The 16,872-nt window shown below is 35.8% G+C and overlaps 2 protein-coding genes across 3 annotated transcripts in view; both read left to right on the top strand.

Annotated features, from left to right (window-relative positions):
• LOC109844214 (BEACH domain-containing protein B) overlaps window positions 1-3,413 on the top strand; it is a 47,779-nt gene extending 44,366 nt beyond the window's left edge. The window contains exons 40-41 of one of the 2 annotated variants that reach the window (XM_020413181.1): window positions 507-1,265; window positions 2,872-3,413. In XM_020413181.1, the coding sequence (XP_020268770.1) occupies window positions 507-1,201 (695 nt within the window). In that variant the 3' untranslated portion in view covers window positions 1,202-1,265; window positions 2,872-3,413. Of the gene's footprint in view, window positions 1-506; window positions 1,266-2,838 lie in introns of both variants that reach the window. The other variant, XM_020413179.1, reaches the window with a different exon arrangement.
• LOC109845143 (V-type proton ATPase subunit F) lies at window positions 7,883-15,714 on the top strand. Its single transcript, XM_020414355.1, has 5 exons — window positions 7,883-8,034; window positions 9,765-9,843; window positions 13,078-13,159; window positions 13,696-13,778; window positions 15,312-15,714. Exons 2-5 carry the CDS (start codon window positions 9,781-9,783, stop codon window positions 15,468-15,470), a joined length of 387 nt encoding a protein of 128 aa, XP_020269944.1. The 5' UTR covers window positions 7,883-8,034; window positions 9,765-9,780; the 3' UTR covers window positions 15,471-15,714.

The raw sequence follows: 16,872 nt of genomic DNA, 5'->3' as shown, positions 1-16,872 counted from the left end.
CCCCCACCCCCACCCCCAACCCAAAAAAAAAAACCAACAAAACAAAACAAATAAGAAAAAAGAAAAAAGAACCACCACCACCACCAAACAAAAAAAACCCAAAAAAAAGAGAAGAAAACATGTGTAGGGCACAAAGTGCTGGGTTATATCTCTGCTCGAGTTCTTGCAGAGCAGTTAGTAGTTGCTATTCCCTTTGCAAAGTAACAACAATATAAGAGTGAACAAGTTAAAGCCTTATGTGAGCAGAATAGATGAGTACAACTTGTCATTTATTTTCATGATATATTTATTTCCAGGAATTACCATTCTATGACATCATTTTGTTGACTCTATCCCTGTACAAGGGGCAGAGTGCATCTCATGGTGGTTTGGCCTCATTAGAAATGTTCATTTTGCTTTGTGGTTTGACATGTGACGGTTACCAGCACATACAACTATCACATGAGTAATGCAAATTTGACTTGTATAGTGGATCTTTGCCTAATTGAAGTTCATTTATGTTGTAGTCACATCTGATGGAAGTACACTTGCTACTGGAAGCTATGACACAACCGTCATGATATGGAGAACTTACAGGTCACTGGAGAAGAGATCTCGAAATTTACAAGCCGATTTCTTTCGGAAAGATCATATCATTATTGGGAACCCCTTCCATATTCTCTGTGGCCATGATGATGTCATTACATGCTTGTTTATTAGTTTAGAGCTTGACATAGTCATCAGTGGATCAAAAGATGGTACTTGTGTCTTCCATACTCTTAGGGAGGGAAGATACGTAAGATCAATTCAACATCCATGTGGTTCTGCCATATCAAAGCTAGTAGCATCAAAGCATGGGCGCTTAGTGCTTTATGCTGACAGTGATCTCAGTCTCCATATGTATTCCATTAACGGGAAGCACATTGCCTCTTCTGAATCAAATGGCCGCCTCAACTGTATTGAGCTTAGTCCCTGTGGAGATTTTCTAGTTTGTGCTGGTGATCATGGACAAGTAGTCGTTTGCTCGATGCATTCACTTGATGTCCTAAATAGATATGATGGCATTGGAAAGATAATTACGTCATTGGCTGTGACTCCAGAAGAATGCTTCTTGGCAGGGACTAAAGATGGTAATATCTTGATATATTCAATAGAAAATCCTCATGTCCGGAAGAGTAGCCTTCCACGCAACTCAAGGTCAAAAAGTGTTGCAGTGGGATAAACCATTTGAATAGCAGTTTCTTACAGTTCATTATCAACATTTTGCTTGTGGGTGGCATCACTGGGTATCATTTCTACTTGAACCACTATTTTACTTTTTCAGCCATTGCAAACTTATTTCTAGTTTGCACTTTAAAGCTGTTACTGTGATAATTCTGCATTTGATGCGTTTTGCAACTTCATTTATTGCTTACGGAATGCTAGTGTAGTATCTTTGAGATAAGAAAATTAGTATAGCATGTAGCATATCTTGCACCAGAAGCTATTATCTTAAGGGCGAGAAGTTCATAAGTGGGTGCCTTGTTTATGCACAAATAAAAAATGACCTACTAAGCTTGTGTTCATATGATCCTTGCACATCCCCAGGTTATAATTGAATCTGGTGCTTAAGTAAATTAAGAGGAAATTGCATTGCATCTGGTTAACCTCTTGTTATTCAAAAATCTGTATGTTCATCGTCTGACATGAGGTCACTCTTTTGTGATTAGTGAATGATAGCCCTATGTTGAGTCAGAATATAAGATTGAAATAACTCAAGTCAAAGAGAACCCTCACTAAATTTATCCAAGAACTTTTGCAGAAAATATTGCACATTGATTGTATGGTTGAACATAATTACTGCAGACTTCTTTATTTTCTAATATCTCCTACATGCAATAACGGTCACTTGTAATATTGTTTGGTTTGTTAATGGATAAGACTACAATTTGTTAGTCTGAGATCACTATTGTGTATAATCAGTAATCTGATAAATATTCTGTTTCATTATTTCAAAGAAGTCTAAAGATTGCACATCCAAATTTTCTATACCTTTACATAGTTATAATCAAGTAAAACATCCACAACTTTGTGTTGCTTTCACTTAGGTAAGTTGCTTCTTAAGACTGTACCTTCATCTTTGAGCAAGAGTTTGCCACCTAAAATGAGTGACCTGCTCATTGTAGCTTTGCTGAATGAGAATATTCATGTGATTTAATCACCATGATTTTTACATGATCTACCGCCTATTATTTCATCTGGGCCACAAAAGTGATACTTTTAGAATTATGGGTTATGTTAGCTGGCTTACAATTCCTACAGCAGAAACAATACCTGACTGATGATTAAATAAGACTGATGATTAAATAATTGAACTCTGCCCCTCTTTCTACATCGTGCCTCTAGGTCGCGAAAGAACGGTCTTTGTTAACTATTAGGAATCGTAATACCTCACTATGTTTTTCTTGATGGAGCTCTGTCAGTGAGTCATATGCTTTGCTTGCACAACCATTGGCTGTAGACTGAGAACAAAAGGAAAAAATAAGAATAATAGAAGCAAATGAAACTGTTTCGAAATTACATTTCAATTTTCTCCGTGTGATGTACACCTGGAGAAATGTAGTAAGTGAGCACCTAACAAGACACGGAAAATGTGTGATGATTTACCTACTATTTCACTTTCTTTTGTTTTGCTTAGTCCTTATATTCAATTGGAGTGATTGTATGGTCACAGTACATAATTCTACTGGATAACACAAGCATAATGTAAATGTTTTATTTCTGCATCAACTATCCATAAATACCCTGGTTTCTTACAGCTTCAGATAATATTATCAAATTCTATGGTGAATGACATGTTTCCTTTTTCCCCCTTCTTAGATGGTGAAAATGTATGAATTTGTCACTGTGCAGAACTAGAGTAACTAGCTGAGTGTGGTGCTGACCTCTGTGGACTTCTCCATATGCATTGTTCGGTGTTGCTACGAAAAAATTTAGCATGCCCTGCAAGTGCATTGGCCAAACAGAGCATCCTAAGGACAGGAGGAAGAGTAGAGGAGGGAGGGATGGAGGGGGATGGGGCTCTTCATTGTTGATTTTTGTGGGAACATTGCTTATTCTTCTTATTGTAACATATAATTCAGAATTAATTTACACGAGAATAGAGATCAGACAATAACAATCGACACGAGCTACCAACCTCTTCCAGGACACCTGACTATAACCTTCGGAGTGCAAGTGAGAAATACATACAAAGTGTATGACTTATATGTACAGATGTGCCCTCTATTTATGCAATTATGTACTTGTATTGATTCGGAGCTTATTTACATACGATATCGTGCGCGTGTTGTAAGTATGAACTCTTTTCACCTAAGTTTCGGTGTTCTAACTAATACTAGCTGAAACATTGTAATGCGTGAGAGACCGGTATAAAATCACATTTGTATGCCTTATTTGTGTTGCATTTCCATAGTAAACCGTTGCTGTTTGCTTCAATGATTCAAGCTTTGTAGCTTTGAACGGGTTGAAGCATGCAATAAGCTTCAATTGGAGTTTCATGGCTTGGATGAGCATGGTATCTATGAGAAAGTACTGCATCTATGGTCAAAGATTTACGCGAAACTTGGGGACTGTAATATTACTCGAGTCTTTGCGAATGTCAACTGATTTAGCTTGAATCTTTGACAATGCAGCCCTGAAGTACTGCAAATGTACATCCATTCCGTTAGATTAAACATCACTTAATCATCAGTTCATAGCTTGCAGAAACGAATGGAATCGTATGGCGTACGGTGCTTGCAACTTACTGGCTCATTTAAAAAGGTAAAAATTGCTTCAAGGTCCCAAAATTCAAGTTTTAATGTGCCCAGCACCCCCCACCACCCCCACCAAACAACTTCCCCCAATATGTTGCAGTCCCTATAATTTGAAAAAATTATGTCCAGACCCCCTTTCCAAGTTCCAATGCAACCTCCTCTAAAATCTCGATTTTACCCTCTCCCTTACACCTCCCTCCTCCTCCTCTGGTCCCCCTTAGCCCCCTCCCTCGCCTCCCCCCAGCTCTGCCTCCCTCCCCTCCCCTCCCCCACTTCCCTCCCTCGTTCCGTCGTCGGCGCCGTCCCGAGGAACTTCGTGTCTCATGTTAACTAAAAAAAATCTGTCACGCCCTGCTTCCTAAATATCCGGGAATCGGAACGTGAATAAACCTTTCTTCTCAACCTAATACGCTAGGCGTCAAGAAATAAATGCAAAGGCACATGTCCCGATCATAGTTAGCGAGAATATAATAAACAACTCAGAATAAAAAAATGTCATATCACAAAAGGAATACATCCGAGACATAAAGTTTGGGTCAAACATATCCTTATACAAAACTAAACAACTGAATACTGGAGAAATATAAAATACATAGGATACATGTTAACTATTACAGTACACACGTTGAGCTCAAAACATATTAATGAAATTATAATAGTTAACATATTATCTATAACAGTTAACATGAGCTGGGATGAGATGGCATGAGAAAGAGAAAGGGTAAAATTGGGATTTTAGGAGTTGGCATGTCTAATCATTAGCTGGAATCATGATGGAGGGTCCTGATAGGAGTGGAAGTAAACCAAATAATTAAAAAACAGTTCAGTTATTATTCGTCCAGATATTCGATCAAGTTCGATTCGATAGTTCGTTTAGTACTAAATAAATAATTTTCAGTGTTCGGCTTATAAATGACTAGAATTTAACCAAATGTATGTTCGATTAGGTAGTTCATTAACTATTCGATAACTTTTTACATTTTAGGCCTATTAATTGAACTTATCGCAAATATTACTTATCTAAATTTTTATTTACAAATGTTATCCATATAAATAGGTTTGCTTCTATCAGCCTCCTCTTTCAGATCTGCTTGGCCAAGCAGACTGGCTCCTCTCTCCTCTCTCTCCCTTCCCTCTCTCCTCCTTCAGATCCGACTCCAAGTGGATTCCAGGGCTAGCCGGCTAGGATTTTCACTGTTCTCCCTCGAAGCTCGTCGTTCACTCCTCTCTCGAATCTCGTTGTCCCTCGAATCTTGTCGTCGACTCCTCCCTCGAAGCTCGTCGTCGACTCCTCCCTCGAAGCTCGTCATCCGTTGAAGCTTGTCGCCCTCGAAGATCGTCGTTTACTCCTCCCTCGACCGTTTTCCTTCTCGAGTCATAAAATGTAAGATGAAGCTTAAAGTTACTATCATTCTTGATTTTTAATTTATAATAATTTCTAAAGATTACTTCTTTATGCCTTTTACATATAATTTTGCATAAAATCTGATCTCAGCCCTTGCGGATTTGTAATTTCAATCAGCTTCATTTAATTATTAGAGGTGAACTCTCATCTTTACTACCTAATAACTCGGCTCAATGTTTTTCTCCGTGGCAAGTGAAATATTGTTAATCAAATGTTCGTGAATAAACATGTACACAACTAAATGAATCGAATTCGAATTCTGAATATTATTCGAGTCGAATTCGAACACAAATACGAATAGTGGTATTTGAGCCGAATTCGAATTTGAATAAGGCACTATTCGTTCAGATTTGATTCGTTTTCACCCCTATATAGATAGCAAAGCTTGTATCTTCAAAGGGTTATGCAAGTATTGGAGCAGACACTAATCTACTTTTTAACTCTTGAAAGCTTTTCTCACATTCATTTGACCAGATGAATTTAACCCCTTTCTGGGTAAGACGAGTCAGAGGTGAAGCAATACGAGAAAATCCTTCTACAAATTTTCTATAGTAGCCAACCATACCAAGAAAACTACGGACCTCCGTCGCATTAGTTGGCATGTCCCAATTAATTATAGCTTTTATCTTTACAGGGTCTACAGAAATCCCTTCCTTAGAGATTACATGTCCAAGGAACGTTACTTTCTCCAACCAAAACTCACATTTTTAAAATTTTGCATATAATTTCTCTACTTAGTGTTTGTAGTACACACTGTTTTAAAAAACCTCCGCCTAGTCCGCTTAGGCGTACGCCTAGGCCTAGGCGGTACCTAGGCCGCCTAACTAGCGCCTAGCGCCTAGGCGGTATTTAGGCTGCCCACCTAGATTTTACGAGCGTTTAGGGGAGCATTAGCTGCTTATGTGGATTGCACCATATAGGCATTGGTTGTGATTTTATGTGTTGTAGTCTACACGTCCTCCAAACTCCATTAACATCTAAATATGAACACCACTACCTCTTCCGACCTTCAGAAAAAACTCATCGATCACCACTTAAATGAAGAAAAAATCCGCCTAGACACTAGTTAGGCATCTAAGCTTTCTATAACATTGACATCCACTATCAATTATTGTAATTAAAAATAAAAAAAGAAAACATCTTAGGCTCTAGCCTAGTTAATTATTGTTTTGGCTATTTATTATCTAAGTATGCATGATTTATTGTGAAACTAAGATTGCTATCTTTTTTTGAAAATTTATATGAATTTAATACATATTTTTATCAATTATTATAATTAAATAATTTAAAAATAGTCAAAGGCGCTGCATAGGCGTATGCTTAGGGGTCTAGATGCTAGGTGTTCGCTCAAACGTCTAATCTGCCTAACGCCTTCTGTAACATTGCCGAGTTCCTCCGATCTCTATAACTACTAACAAGATAAAGAGTACTTCTTAAATATCTATTTAAGTTAGTTAACAACAGTAACTTAAACTTAAGAAGTGTAAATTAACAGTAAACTTAAGTTTAAATTTAAGTTTAAGTTAAACTTAAGTTTAAGCTAATAGTAAACTTAAGTTTAAAGTTTAAGTTAATATTAAGTTTTCTGTTAATGGTAAACTTAAGTTTAAGTAAACAGTAAACTTAAGTTAATAGTAAACTTAAGTTAACAGTAAACTTAAGTTTAAGTTTATTGTTAACTTAAACTTAACAGTAACTTATAAGTTAACAGTAATTTGAGTTGAGAATGAGTTTTTCACTGTTGAGATGAACTTATAATTTGAGTTGAGAATTATAAACATACAAAGAGCTATTGTAATTGATAAACCAAGCAATTTAGTTAATAGTGTTGGTATTTTTAAGTATTTATGCATCTTTAATTGAGTATATATATATTTATCTTCAACTATCACAATTAAAAAAATAAAAAAGAAAAAAAACGTCCAGAAACCGTTTAGGCGCCCGCCTAGACGACTAAGCGCTGGGCGCCAAGTCCGACGTCTAGAAGCGCCCAACGTTTAATGTAACATTGGTACATATCTCAGGTGTTCTTCATGTTCTACTTTGCTTCGTGGGTAAATCAAGATATCATCAATAAATATCACAACAAATCGATCCAAGAAGGGTTTAAACACCCTATTTCATAAGGTCCATAAATGCGGTAGGCGCATTTGTGAGCCCGAATGGTAATACTAGAAATTCAAAATGACCATAGCGAGTTTAAAATACAGTTTTTGGCACATCTTTTGGCTTGATCTTTAGCTGATAATAACCAGAACGGAGATCAATCTTCGAAAATGGGACTAGGATTTCTAATTCTAATCCCAATCCTAATCTAATCCCTAAATCCTAGGCCTAGTCCCATCTTGAACCAAATGTTGCCTAATATAACAATTGTCATTTGTTGCAGAACGTAAGAAATGACGCTCATTAGAGATGCACTGTTAACCAGACATGGGACTAGGACTTCTAATCATAGTCCCATCTGATCTCAATCCCAGGGCCGGCCCTGGGGTAAGCCCACTAAGCCCCGGGGCTGGGGCAACCCAGGGCCGGGGGGCAACCCATCCCGGCCGCTCGTATATCCCTCAAACTGTAATTATCTTTGATTTTTTAAGTAGACTTTGTAAGAGGGTTTTTATGCAAAAAATGTTAGGGGTTGTATTTGTAAAAGAACTCTAATGACCCTTCCCAACCTTTATTTCCCTCAGCACTCATTCCCAATTTCTCGTCTCTGTTCCCTCAAAAAAAAAAAAAAAAAATAAGAAAGAGAGAAAACCCTCCTCTCCTCCGGTCCTCCTTCCCGAGCCGGCGAGCCTCCGACGACCTTACTCCGCTCCCGTCAGACCCATCCTTCAGGCTTCACCCCATCAGGTGAAAATTTTTAACTAAATAATTTTAAGGTTTTTTTAGACAGAAATTTGGGGTTTTAATGTTTTGCAATGAAATTAAGATTTTTGATTTTGAATCTTGGTTGAATCTTAGTTGTTGAAGAATTAAATTAGGGGTTATGATGTTTTGGAATGAAATTAGGGTTTGTTTTATTAATAATGAAATTAGGGTTTGTTTCTAGGGCTCTTTCAGGAGCATATGAGCTTCTCTATGGAATAATCACTGATCTTGCATTCACCAGATCAGATTAGAAGCATATTGGAGATTTAAAGGCCCGTTTCAGTGTTCTTGATGTGTTGTTAATCTGTAGGCCGAACTGATTTATAGTACAACTTTTCTTGGAACATTAGAGCTCTTTTATCAAAGAGATATTTTGATGTAGTTTTCATGCACCAGTTGTTACTGATTTCAGGTTGTGTAATTCATTGTGCTGTTCTTTGAAGGGCCCAAATATTTGGTGATAGGAATACCTTAATTTCAGTTGAATACTTAAGGAGATGTATACACATATCTGATTCTGGGTATATGATGGTGTAATTTTGGTGGATAATTGGGAGTTTAAGAATGAATATTGTGCTATTCTCAGCTACACCCCTCATGCATTTTACAATACATTTCTCTTAAGAAAAATCATAACAGTCAAAATCTTACAGATATGGGCTGATAAATGCAGCACTAAATAGGAGTCAACTTTAGAAAGACATACAGTTGTTATTGATGAGATGAGCACATATATTTATATGAAGGAGAAGATTATAAGTAGGAGCCAACCTTTTTGTCTTTCATACTGTTTTCATATGAGTGAAGGGGGTTATGAACAATGATATATTTAGCCTTCGTTGATATTGCTAAGTTTAGTTGATTGTGATTTCATATATTGATTTTGCATGAGAATATTTTTAGTTTGAGCCCAATATGGAATGTTAAATTGTATTATATGTATTCATTTTTATCGTTATTGTTCATACCAAATTTTAATATAAGGGGCAACCAAAATTGGATTGGGCTAGGGCAACCCAAAGTTCGGGGCCGACCCTGCTCAATCCCAATCTAAATCTCTAAATCCTAGGCACAGTCCCATCATGAACCAAACGCCGCCTAATATAACAATCGTCATTTGTTGCAGAATGTAATAAATGACGCTTAATTATTAGAGATGCGCTGTTTTATCTTCTTCGTTATTGATTATCCTATTTTTTTCCCCTGGGTCTTGCTTCTTTCCAGTGAATAGAAGACATGGACAATAATTTTTATTAAACAACTTTTACCAAAGAAAAATATTATAAACGTTGAAATTTTAACACAAAAGGTATATGATAGTTTTATGATACGGATGAAAGCCTCTGCTTATTATCCGAAAATAACTTTAAATTTCATACTAGTTTACTGTTTTTATCTTAAAATTCATGATGGTGTTTTACTTCATAAGAATTATAAATTGAGCTGTACAAATAAATTCTGCTTTGAAAACTCTGGGCCCAAAATGTTGACCACCCATTAAACTGTTACCAGGCCTTATATGGGCCTATTTTTAGTCTAAGCACATCATCTGCCTACGTAAAGTACATATTATCGACGCCCAGTGAAAACCCTCCCTCTTCTCCCTTCTCTCTCTCTTTAAAAATCAAAGGTAACACATTGGATCCCGCTTGATTTCGGATCTCGATCCATTTAAGATCCGCAATAAATTCATCTCTTATATCAAATTGTAGGTATTGTACAATAACTATGGCGGGTAGAGCTCAGATTCAAACCAACAACTCTGCTCTCATCGCCATGATCGCCGACGAGGTAACAATAAACGAGATCTCTACTCTTTTCTTGTCAAAGTTAGCTTTTTTTTTCCTTCTTGATATACTTCTTAGGTTTTTTTGTTTAACTACCTGAAATCAGGTGGAGGCGGTGACTTTTGATTTGTGAACCCTAGTTCTTGATTTTGGTTTGTTTATTTATGATTAATTAGAATTAGTGTAAAATATTCAAGAATATGTTTTGATCGTTGTTTAGCTGTTGATTTGTGAGCCCAATTTTTTTGGGCATCAACCAAACAATTAAGCTATATTTTGCCAAAAAAAAAATCCTCATATTTGGGCTGTTGGTCTCTGAGGAGTTAATAGTTCCTCTAACCCTAATCCTTAATCTTATTTTTTTAAATTTCTGATTAATTTGAAATAGTGTGAAACATTTAAGAATATGATTTAATTATTGGTTAACTTTTTTGGTAAGTAGAATAGGCAGCAGTTGCTATTGTTTTGGGATCTAACTGCTTATGCCTCCTCCATCAAATGCGTACATTGGCCATTTGTGTTTGAGTGTGTTCTTGGAGAAAGTAACAAGTGCACATGATCCATTGCATTAATGGTGCATCAAAAGGATGTTGACACTTGGATCTGAGCTCTGATATCCCTTTGGTGCATTATTAATGCTATGAATTGCGTACACTGGATACTTTCTTGTGCTCTTGGGTATTAGCACATCTTTTTGGCTAGAAGGATCTCACATCCGGTAGACATAGGTTTGCAATCTCTGTACTTCCAAAAAATTGGGGAGAGATCACTATTTTTAATCATAAATTTTTATTTTCTAAGTGATGTCTGCTACTCATTTATGCAAAAACTAAGTAGGGAACAACACAAAATAGGAATGAATTACATTCACCCACTTAATAATAGATGATCATGATTAAGAGTAGCGGTGTTTCAACTATTTTTTAAGTAATGGAGATGATCCAAATCCACTTAGGTAGTGCATATTCGGTTTGTAGAAAATTATTGCTCCAACTGTTGTTATTTGCAGTATGAACTTATTATTGTGTCTATAACTATTAGTCTTGTTTGCAACATAGACTTTTTGTAACCGTAATTTCCAAAAGAGCTACCTTTTGTAAAATACTTCCATTCACTTTGCTCTTAAGTCCTTTTTCCAAAAAAGATCGATCTTTTTTCTACTGCTATCTGTTACCTTGCAAATTGGAACTATGATTATGGGTACAAATTTTCACTTATCAACAGTCTTCAGTGGGGAATAATTTGATTCAAGTGCTTGATGGGTAAGCTAAAAAGAGTCGTGAGGTGTTTAATTAGTCATTTTCGACCCAAGACTCAATTAAAGTTTTTTGTTTTAGATATAAGATTAGGTTTCATAGAGTAATTTACACATCCATCTTTGAGCACGTGTTAAATGATGGAATTTGGTTGAAGTTTCATCTAAGATGATGTATCTTTGAGGAGAAGAATAAAAGATACTATCTTTTTAAATATAAGGAGAGATGGCTTCAAGAGAGCAAAATAGTTTGTCGTGGGCAAGAATGCTTAGAGAAATTTCATGATAAAAGAAGATCTACTTGTTATTAATTTTTTTTGGGGGGGGAGTGTTTTAGGCTTGCAATTGCAATTTTTCCAGATTTTAATGACTTATGTCTCCTATAGCAAATGGGTATGCCTAATAGTGTATATGTGTTTACTCTTAAAAAAGATATCACATGCACCTGATTCATTACATTAGTGCTGCATCAAGGAGATACTAATGTTTGGATCAAATTGTTGATATGTCGCTGGTGCCCCATTAATGGTATGGATTGGGTGCACTGGGTGCTTTCTTGTGTTCTTGGGTATTAGCATATCTTTTTTCGCTTGCAAGGTTCTCACCTTCAATAGACTTAGGATTTGGATTCTCTCTATTAGCAAAAAGTAACGGACAAACCACAACTTTTAATAATAATTACTTATTATTAAACGTTTATTATTCATTTTTAGTGAAAAGTGGGAATGAGTACAAAAAAATTTACGGATGAATTACAATTATCGTCCACTTAACAATAGACAGTCAAGATTGAAAGTTATAGTGGGGATCTAAATCCACTACCTTTTAGTAATAGTGAGGAACTTAGTATCTAACTCAACTTGAGCTTAATGGGTGTCTGTTTTGCTAAAAATTTCTGCTGCAATTGCCTTAGTTTGTAAATGAATTTTCTTCATTCATATATACCAGAGCTTGAACTCTTGAAGTGCTATAAGGGGGGTCTTGATTGTGATAAACATAAATTTGTACCAATTAATTTTTAGGGTATTTTGCGGGCACAAGAATAAATGTCCTTACACCCTCTTAATTTCAGCTGTCTAAAATAAATAAAATGTAAAGCAAGTAATCCACCGAGAGGTTGTTTCAAAATCGGGCAATGAGATGGTGCATGATTTTCATGGTTTGCTTGATTGTAGTACGTTAATGAATCTACTTGGTTGATTTTATGGCAGCAGTAGGCCATGAGAATCGTATAGCTAGAATGTTATCTGCAAAATGGTGGAATTATAGATATTTGTCTACAAATGTGCAACAACATTTAGAAGTGAAACTCTGAAAACATCACCTAATTTTTTTCTATCAATTCAGGTTTGGCAGATTATGATATGAATTTCAGAAAGCTCAGAAATAGAATTGTCTACATGTAATTAAACTAATTTCAACTTCAAATTAGCAAAAAAGATTTTCACAAATTTATTCAGTTAATGTAAACAATTACAAAACACCAAATCATTTTGAATGTTTAATACAAAATAAACTTCGACAATCGATCGTAAATCCACTAAATATTGTTTTAAAATCCTTATAAACTAATTATAAAATCTGTTGAAGGATATGATTAAGACTAACGTAACGGAGGAAATGACCCGCAGCAGAATGGAATGGAAAAATAGGATTCATGTAGTCGACCCCAAACATTTGGGATAAAGGCTTGGTTGTTGTTGTTGTGTTGTATGTGTGCGAGCATGATGTTGGGGCTTTTAAAGTCCCTCTAACATTACATCAAAACTCCGGAGTTGTGGGGGAATTAAGGGTTATAATACTATATTCTAGCAGGATCAAAGTCATGTTATAAAATTTGGGCTATGCTTTCATCTTGAGAACTAGAATTATGATTAAGGTTTTAAAAGAATCTGACATGATTTGTAACAAGTTTGCAGCATTTTTTTTATTTCTTGTAGGAGAGATTTGTCAACATTGATGCTATTTTTGTTGGTTTATCAGGATACGATAACTGGATTTTTGATGGCTGGAGTTGGTAATGTTGATCTACGAAGGAAAACAAACTACCTTATTGTGGACTCAAGTAATCTCTTGATATCTTCATATATTATTTTTTCTATATTTTGCTCTCTTATGGATAGTTTACTGTCAGCATTATCTTTTAATGTCCTAGGGCATGAGACATTATGCACAAACTTAGAATGACCTTTATCTTGTTTAATCTATTATAGAGTATAAACATGTGTTTGTATTTCCTTGAAATATGTTATAAACAAAATTATGCTTCCTCCCTATGCTATGGCTTACTCTGTAATTATGTAGCCCGCGTTATATTCTTCTGCATTCTTCGTCTATAAATCAACCAAGAAGCTATATAAACTAATATCAATCCTCTTTCTCAGACCATCATCTATCTTTTTGTTTATTTCCTGCATCACATGTTTGTTATTTTAATAACTTGAATTATCCTACTAGTGTAATAGCTTTTCCTCATTTAGATATTAAGCTCTTTATATTACCATCATGCGGAGCCGGATATCTTCATGGAGCTGATCATTCTTCCATATTTGAGATATACCTTTGCTTTCCTCATTAATGCCATGGGTTTCCTTTTTCCAGAAACAGCAATGAAAACAATTGAGGATGCATTCAGGGAATTCACCTCAAAGGACGACATCGCCATTGTGCTGATAAGCCAATATGTAAGCTCTTTTTAATATTTTGATGCATCATATTTTATCCCTTCATCATCATGTGTACTATTCATCTCCGCGCTGCTTAGAATATTTCTGCTCATAATTTTATGTTTTTTCATAATAAACTAGTCAAACTAGTAAGTATGCTTTTGAGCTTGGGTTTAGAATGTGCTGTGGGAAACATAATAATGGGTGAGTTTGAATAGTTTTTGTTAAGAGGGGAAGGTGTTTTGATGCATCATATTTTATCCCTTCATCATCATGTGTACTATTCATCTCCGCGCTGCTTAGAATATTTCTGCTCATAATTTTATGTTTTTTCATAATAAACTAGTCAAACTAGTAAGTATGCTTTTGAGCTTGGGTTTAGAATGTGCTGTGGGAAACATAATAATGGGCGAGTTTGAATAGTTTTTGTTAAGAGGGGAAGGGAGGATTTGGGAAGGATATAATGCTAACCACCCTAAAGTTATGTTGTTTTTTATAATTTTTAGCTAATGAGGGGGAGGATTGGGAGGTTTAAAAAAAAAGTTAGTTTCCTCCCTTTCTTAACCCTCCTAAAATTGACGGATTGGGAGGGGAGGGATTGAATTTTAAGTGATATTTCCTTAAAATTCCAAGATCATCCCGAGACTTCAGTCAATATTTGTTTTGTAGTTTCCCTCCCTTCCTGGACCCCTCTCTTCCCCTAGTTGTCTATCCAAACACAATTAGTTTCATCACATCCTTTTCCTTTCCACCCTATCCCTTTGGGATTAATACAAGCATTCCCCTCCCCTGCTCTCTTTTGTATCCAAACGTAGTAGTGTGATGTTTGATTGTTTGTGACTTTACATCAAAATGAAGCCGGCTGACTTAGTTAACTAAACTGCTGTGTACTTCAGATTAATAAGACATAACAAATATAGAACTGATTGTTGACCAAATTGTCGATACTGGTGAGCCAGTGTTTAGCTTACGGATGAGCTCACCTAGACTTGGATCTGGCCCATGTGTGATTTGATTTATATGCTTGTGGCATAAAATCAAGTGATGTTGGGCATTGCATGAGTAGATTGATGGAAACGTAAGCAGTGAAAAATATTTGATATTAACAGTTATGTGTTCACATGATGCTGTTGATCTGTATAATAGTTCTTTATTATAAGCAATATTTTCACATTGCTTTGCCCTGTAATTTTATACTTGAATATGTCAAACTAAACAGGCATACTTAAGCCTACAGATTCCTGAGTTAATTCTACATTCACAGTTCTTTCACGAAAATATTTCTTTGCGAGTCCTCTCCAAATTAATTAGAAATTTACCATAAAAAACTTCTAGCACTGTTAAAGTTTGATCCCAAGAGATAATGATTTGTTAATTGAAGGTTTCTTTCAGTTTCTTGTATGGTTCAGAGTTTTTGACTATTTCATTGGAAATGTATTCTAGTGATCCACAATGACTCCAATTCTAATATGTACTAGTAAACTAATCATATCATTACCGCAAACATCACAAACTGATTTCTTTTCTTTCTCCTTTTCCTTATGGTTCCAGGTTGCGAATATGATAAGGTTTCTTGTAGATAGCTACGATAAGCCTATTCCAGCAATCTTGGAGATTCCCTCCAAGAATCATCCATATGATCCAGCTCATGATTCAGTTCTTTCACGTGTTAAGTACTTGTTTTCAGCTGAATCTGTAGCAAGGCGCTAAGAGGCAGTAGCTTTCATGGGAGTTCTTTATTTGCACCTGAGTACTCAAATCAAAGCCATCAGATCCTTTTGCTAAGCACGTGTAGCACGTACTTCATGATTATTTGCAAGAGAGGGAATAAAATTTAATGTGTATTTTTCAATAAATAATTGCAGTTGCTAGATGCAATAACTGGTTCTTTGCCTGTGTGTGATGGATATATGAAAAGATTAATCAGATGATTTGGATGTCATTGCTCGAAATATCTTGGTATTCTGGCTTAAATTTTGATTCGTTTTCCTTGTTTAAGCCGGAAATGTTGGTGGAAATTTGTCCATTTTATGAAGAGTCAATTGCAGATGCATCCCTTGTAGTGTGCAGGTATAGATACTTACCTCCGCTAAACTATTTTTTGTCAAATCTCTTGTTTACCTTCTAAAAGCTTTACTCGTTTGCCCTCGACTTTGAGAGGAAATCTATTTTTTTCAATTTAAACTTTACTTTTTCCAGTTAAACTTGTTGTGTGGTTCTCTTGTGATATCTCAACCAAACTAGAGCAGGCGCTCAACGGATGTCAGGTGCTAAAAATAGTAGTGTAAAAAATAGTTTATGCCGTATGTCTACAAACGCTTTCATGTAATCATGTTTGGGCCACTAAAGAACAGCTTTGTGATGGAGAGTCCGAATTTTTGCAGAATGCCTATATGTGAGCAATTCTGCAATTTCAACCCCTGTTTGTGTGCAACACTAAAACCGCATGCTGACAGTTCTGAGATGATTCTTAATCTGCAATAGATATTTGGGGAAAGATTAATTGGATGATTTGAATGTCACTTGAAATTTCTTGGTCAGCTTGCTTGAGATTCAATTTTACTTCACTTTATGCTTGAAATATCAGAGAATATATGATCATTTGATGCAATCAGGACTCGAAACGTTCGTTGTACATTTTATGAGAGCTTGTCTGCACTATACATATCTAGGGCATGCAATCCGATCTCTCTCTCGAACAACTCTATCTTATTCCCACCAAAAGGAACATTTGTTGGCGATGTTGATGTCTTTGGTCATTATACCGATATCTTGTACTGTTGGCTCTCTCGATCGCCTCCTCAATGGTCCTGATTCGGAGAAAAATCAATGGGTTAATCGTTCACTACCTATATTAGGTTGAACAATTTGCACTAGTCTCTTTTGCTTAGATCAAACTACTGTTTGGCTCATGCAATTAGTACTGCAATGCAAATGTCAATCGCATGCAACTGTAGTTATTGCGATAATTCTTGCATGCAATTGTAGTTGTTTGTTTCATTTTTAAAATTTAAAAACTTGGAGCTACAATTTGCAGTGGGCTTAAATAAATAAATAAAATTAAAATTAAAAAGAAATAATGTAGCCATGCACACTAGTATCTCGTGCTTCG

Source organism: Asparagus officinalis, chromosome 6 (assembly GCF_001876935.1).
Source record: "Asparagus officinalis chromosome 6, Aspof.V1, whole genome shotgun sequence".
Classification (NCBI taxonomy): Eukaryota; Viridiplantae; Streptophyta; class Magnoliopsida; order Asparagales; family Asparagaceae; genus Asparagus; species Asparagus officinalis.
This window is presented reverse-complemented; position numbering and strand designations above follow the sequence as displayed.

Excerpts from the sequence above, each read along its gene's own strand:
- LOC109845143 (XM_020414355.1), top strand. The coding sequence starts at position 9,781 with ATGGCGGGTAGAGCTCAGATTCAAACCAACAACTCTGCTCTCATCGCC. Across the intron at positions 13,160-13,695 it reads CTACCTTATTGTGGACTCAA|AAACAGCAATGAAAACAATT; the intron begins GTAATCTCTTGA and ends TCCTTTTTCCAG. Across the intron at positions 13,779-15,311 it reads TTGTGCTGATAAGCCAATAT|GTTGCGAATATGATAAGGTT; the intron begins GTAAGCTCTTTT and ends TTATGGTTCCAG.